The sequence below is a fragment of the Elaeis guineensis genome, chromosome 3, assembly GCF_000442705.2.
Source record: "Elaeis guineensis isolate ETL-2024a chromosome 3, EG11, whole genome shotgun sequence".
Lineage (NCBI taxonomy): Eukaryota > Viridiplantae > Streptophyta > Magnoliopsida > Arecales > Arecaceae > Elaeis > Elaeis guineensis.
In genome coordinates this window covers 957,641-962,860 of record NC_025995.2, presented here as the reverse complement: position 1 = coordinate 962,860, position 5,220 = coordinate 957,641, and the positions used below count along the sequence as shown (strand labels likewise).

The window sequence follows — 5,220 nt, the reverse complement described above, 5'->3', positions numbered from 1 at the left end:
AAATAGAGGATGGATTTTGGTGGGGCAAGGATTTTCGAAAGGAATGGTTCTAAAAAAGAAATAGAATAGTTAAAGGAGGTCTCTTAGGGCTTCTATTTAAAAAAAATGGATCCCGACATTTGGGTTGACTAAGCTTATAGGTTAGTCGGCTCAAAGTGGATCAACTAAGATTGAAGGTTAGATAGCTAATAGTGGGTTCACTAAGATTTCACATTAGTTGGCTCATATTGGCACAAAAAAATTTCAAAAAGGAAGGTTTCTAAATATGATGCAATTAATCAAAATTTATTTAAAGCTCATCAAAATCAATCAATTAAACATCCAAATATGCATTGAAATATAGAAAAATTCAATACATTTATTCACATAGAAGCAATTTGAATAAAATCAAATAAATCAACTATGTGGATCATAAAGTCTTAATTCTTTTTTAATCATACAAAATCTTTCTTCATTCAAAAGTTTAGTAAAAATATCAGTAATTTGATTTTTAATAGAAATAAATTTAAGCATGATATCATTATTTTGAATATAATGTCTAATGAAATGATACTTAACTTCAATATGCTTAGATCTAAAATACTCAAATAGATTTTTAATTAAATTAATAGCACTTATATTAACACATGTAATTGAAACTTTATTATAAGTAATATCAAAATCTTTTAGTTATTGTTTGATCTATAGGATTTGAGCATAATAACTTCTAACTGTAATTTATTTAGCTTTTACTGTATATAGTATCACTTAATTTTATTTCTTACTAAACCAATAGATCAAATTAGTCTCGTATTTTTTTTATCTAATTTACATCTAGCAAAATCAACATCAGAATATCCAATCAAATCCAAAGAATATTGCTTAGAATATTACAAATCAATATTTTGAGTGTTAATTAGATATTTGAAAATTCTTTTAGCAACTAATAGATGTGATTCTTTAGGATTGAATTGATACTTTGCACACATGTATATATTGAATATTATATCAAGTCTATTAGCTATTAAATAAAGCAGAGATTTTTTAATCATACCTTTGTAAAGCTCAGGATCAACTGCTTTATTATTTTTATTGAGATCGAACATGCAATTTGAGCTCATAGAAGTGCCAATGCTTTTAGCATTCTCTATACCAAATTTCTTTAGGATTTCTCTTGTGTATTTACTTTGGTTGATGAAGATCCTCCTCATTTGATTACTTGATCTAAAGTCTAATAAATAATATCAATTCTCCCATCATGCTTGTCTCAAACTCTCTTTATATTAGGTTATTAAATTCTTCACATAAATTTTTGTTAGTAACATCGAATATAATGTCATCAATATAAATTTGAATAAATTAAATGGTCATTAATTTTTTTAATAAATAGAGTAGTATCAATATTTTTTCTTTTAAAACTATTTTCAAATAAAAATTTACTCAATCTTTCATATCATACATAAGGTACTTATTTCAAACCATATAAAACTCTGTTTAATTTAAAAATATGATTTGAAAACTCATAATTTTCAAAATCTAAAAGTTGTTTAACATAAACTTTCTTCGCAATATGTTCATTTAAAAATATATTTTTAATATCCATTTGAAAGAGTTTAAAATCTATAAAACAAGCAAAAGCCAAAAGTAATCTAATAGTTTCAAGTCTAGCAATAAGTGTAAAAATCTCATCAAAATCAATTCTTTTTTTTTTATTATAGTCTTGAACAATAAGTTTAGCCTTATTTCTAATTACATTACTTTGTTCATCTAATTTATTTCTGCAAATCCATTTTGTGTCAATAATGGGATGAGTTTTAGATCTTTGAACGAAGTTTCAAACATTATTTCTTTCAAACTGATTTAATTTTTCTTACATAGTAATTATCTAATTTGCATCTTTTCAGCTGCAAAAATAATTTTAGATTTAATATGAGAGATAAATATAAAATGATTCAATGCTTTTCTAATTGAAGCTATAGTTGTAATCTCTTGAGATGAATTACTTGTAATAAGTTCTTTAAGATAACTATGAGCATACCTTCATTCTTTAGTAAACTAAGTGTACCTTGACAGTAGAAGTTGACAATTTATAAGATTTTCATTCTCTTCTTATTGTACTTCTTTCTTTTTTTCTTATTCTTGAGAAGAAGTCTCATCTAAAGATATTTTCTTTATTTTCTTTGTAAGAGAACTACATCATTATCTAGATCTACTTCTTTGGATTGAAAAAAGTTAGTTTCATCAAAATCAATATAAATGGATTCTTCTACTACAAGTATTCTTCTATGAAAAACTATAAGCTTTACTGATAGAGGAATAGCCAAGAAAAACATCTTCATCAAATTTTATATCAAACTTTTTTTATTTATCTTTGCCATTATTTAAAATAAAATATCAACAACTAAAAGTTTTAAAGTAAGAAATATTTGGCTTCTTTCTTTTATAAAGTTCATATGATTTTTTTCTTTAAAATAGGTCTTTCTTTTGTAAAGCTCGTAAGTTTTTTTTTTTTAAATAGATCTAATTAATGTATGATTTAGTACATAGCATACAATATTTATAGCTTCTATGTAAAAGTACTTTGATAGGTTGCTTTTACAAAGTATGGGCCATGTCACCTCTTGCAAAGTTCTATTCTTTTTTCTACTACCTTATTTTACGGAGGTATCCTAAGAGCTAAAAAGTTATGACCAATATTATTTTTAAAATATAATTTATCAAAAATTTGATTTTTAAATTTAGTACTATAATTATTTTTAATTTTTAAAATATTATAATATTTTTATTTAAAATTTTTTAAAATAATTTTATAAAAACTTCAAAAATTTCATCTTTATGTGCAAGAAATAAAATCTAAGTGAATATAAAAAAATCATCAATAATAATAAAATCAGATCATTTGCCATCAAGACTAGTAGTCTTGATAGGCCCAAACATATCTAGAGCAATAGTTTCAATGGCCTAATAGTTGAAATAATATTTTCTTTTGATTTGAATGAAGATGTAGCTTGTTTTCATAATTAAAATGCATTACAAACCCTTTTCTTTTCAAAATTATTTTTTGATAAATTTTTGACTAAATCTTTTCTAATCAATCTAACAATTGAATCTATTCTTACATGACCTAATCTACTATGCCGAATCCAACTAGCTTTATTGACTTTGGTATTCATAGCAACTAAACACTCCATGTTATCCTTGTATAGATTATCAAGATCTATCAAGTAAATATTTTTATTTTTTTTCTATGAACTTAATTGTAGGACCTGGTGTGGTGCTCCCAAGGCTCAAGGGACCAAGAAAAAGGCCAAGGTCCAAAGCCCATGAGGCATTCATGGGAGTTCTAGGGCTAGTTTGGGCCCTAAGGTGAAAGATTGTCAGCCTTTACAGTTTCGAGGTCCAGAAGATTTGGGCCTTAAGGGGCTAATTTGTATTGGGCTAGCATTGAGTCCAAGAGAGGTGAGATTGGGTTAAGTCATGGGTGTACATAGGTTTGGGTGAACACAATCTCACATTGAGTTAGCCATGGAAGTTTTTAGATTGGGTCACATTGATCTTGTATATATATACATTGTATTGTGATTCTGGTTGAACCAAGCTGAATACAAAGCTATTTTCTCTCAAAATTTTTTCTCTCTTCATCTCTCTCTCTCTCTTTATCTCTTTGTCTTCTCCACGCCACCAGCAGCCATTCCTAGGATTTCTAGAGTTTTCTTGGCTGCCACCTTCAAAATAGGAAGGTTTGAAGGTGCTAGCCTTCCTTCTTTAGTTTGCCACCCCATCTCAAAGGGGTTCCACGAGATTGCTGCCATCAAAAGATGATTTCTTATCTTTAATCCTCTGGTTTGAAGGTTCTCAAGGTGGAGTTTCAGATCTGGAAGCAAAAAGAATTGATCTAAGGCCCTTCCAAAGGTAAATCTCCTAGATCTACAAGATTACTGAATTTTCTTGTAGATTATTTTGTTCTATATGATAGATCAAAGATCAAAGCTTTTCTCAAACCCTTGTTGCTGGTTCCACGATCATCATGCATCAAGAGAAGATCCCAACATCTGGTATCAGAGCTTTGGGGATAGATTTGGTGGAGGAAAGATCTATAGGGACCGGCACCTGTTTCAGCTTGAGGTGGAGCTAGGTACCTTGTTACCTTCATAGATGACTTCTTTAGGAGAGTATGGGTGTATCTGATCAGAGAAAAGTCAGAGATATTTGCCTGATTTAAAGCCTGAAGAGCTGAGGTCGAGAAGGAAGTAGGACAGCTAGTGAAGTACCTGAGGTCTGATAATAAAGGGGAATACACAAGCCTGGAGTTTAGGAGGTACTGTGAGGAGAATGACATCAAACGTCATTATACAATAAAGATGATCCCTCAACAGAATGGTATTGCAGAGAGGATGAACCGAACACTGATGGAGAAGGCCAGAAGCTTGAGGCTGCAAGCATCACTGCCCAAATCTTTTTGGGGTGATGCAGTAACTTTTGCATATTTTTTGATTAACAGGTCTCCCCATAGAAAACTCAATGGAGGCATTCCAGAGGAGGTCTGGAGTGGGAAGAAAGTGGAGCTTGGCCACCTGAAGGTGTTCAGTTGTCCAGCTTATGCATTGATGGAGGGAGCCGAAAGGATCAAGTTGGACCCGAAGTCATAGAAGCTAATCTTCATCGGGTATCCAAAGGGCGTGAAGGGTTACCTACTAGTGAATCCTCATTTTCAGAGATCTATGATTAGTAGAAATATAATTTTTGATGAGAAGAGCACCTTGAAGAAGCTGGAAGGTGCTGATGAAGCTGAAAAGTCAACACAGGACAGCATTGGACAGCACTCGCATACAAATGATTTACCATCAATTTCTACCTTTAATCATATTTATTTTGAGGTGGAGAAGAGCAGGCATGTTCCCACACCTGTGGAGGACCAGCGAGGAGGGTAATCTATCCAGGAGAAGGTGCAGAGGTAGCCACATGCAGTAGACTTGCAGGACAGCGTAAGGGGAGTGGCACTGCATAAGCCGAAGCGTACTGTTTGCAAATCGATGCGGTATGGCATTGATGAGACTATTTCTTATGCTCTCATCACTATCAATAGAGATCCAGAGACCTTTGAGGAGGCCATGGAGAGTTTGGATTGGGAGTCATGGATGCAGGTCATGATGGAGGAGATGGAGTCCCTCAGGAAGAATCGGACATGGCAACTTGTGGATCTACCAGAAGGTGCTCGACCCATTGGCTCCAAATGGATTT

The 5,220-nt window shown here is 31.6% G+C and overlaps 1 protein-coding gene across 1 annotated transcript; it reads left to right on the top strand.

Annotated features, from left to right (window-relative positions):
* Window positions 1-4,340: 4,340 nt before the first annotated feature.
* On the top strand, window positions 4,341-4,910 carry LOC140856020 (uncharacterized). Its single transcript, XM_073253206.1, has 2 exons — window positions 4,341-4,559; window positions 4,695-4,910. Exons 1-2 carry the CDS (start codon window positions 4,341-4,343, stop codon window positions 4,908-4,910), a joined length of 435 nt encoding a protein of 144 aa, XP_073109307.1.
* Window positions 4,911-5,220: the final 310 nt, after the last annotated feature.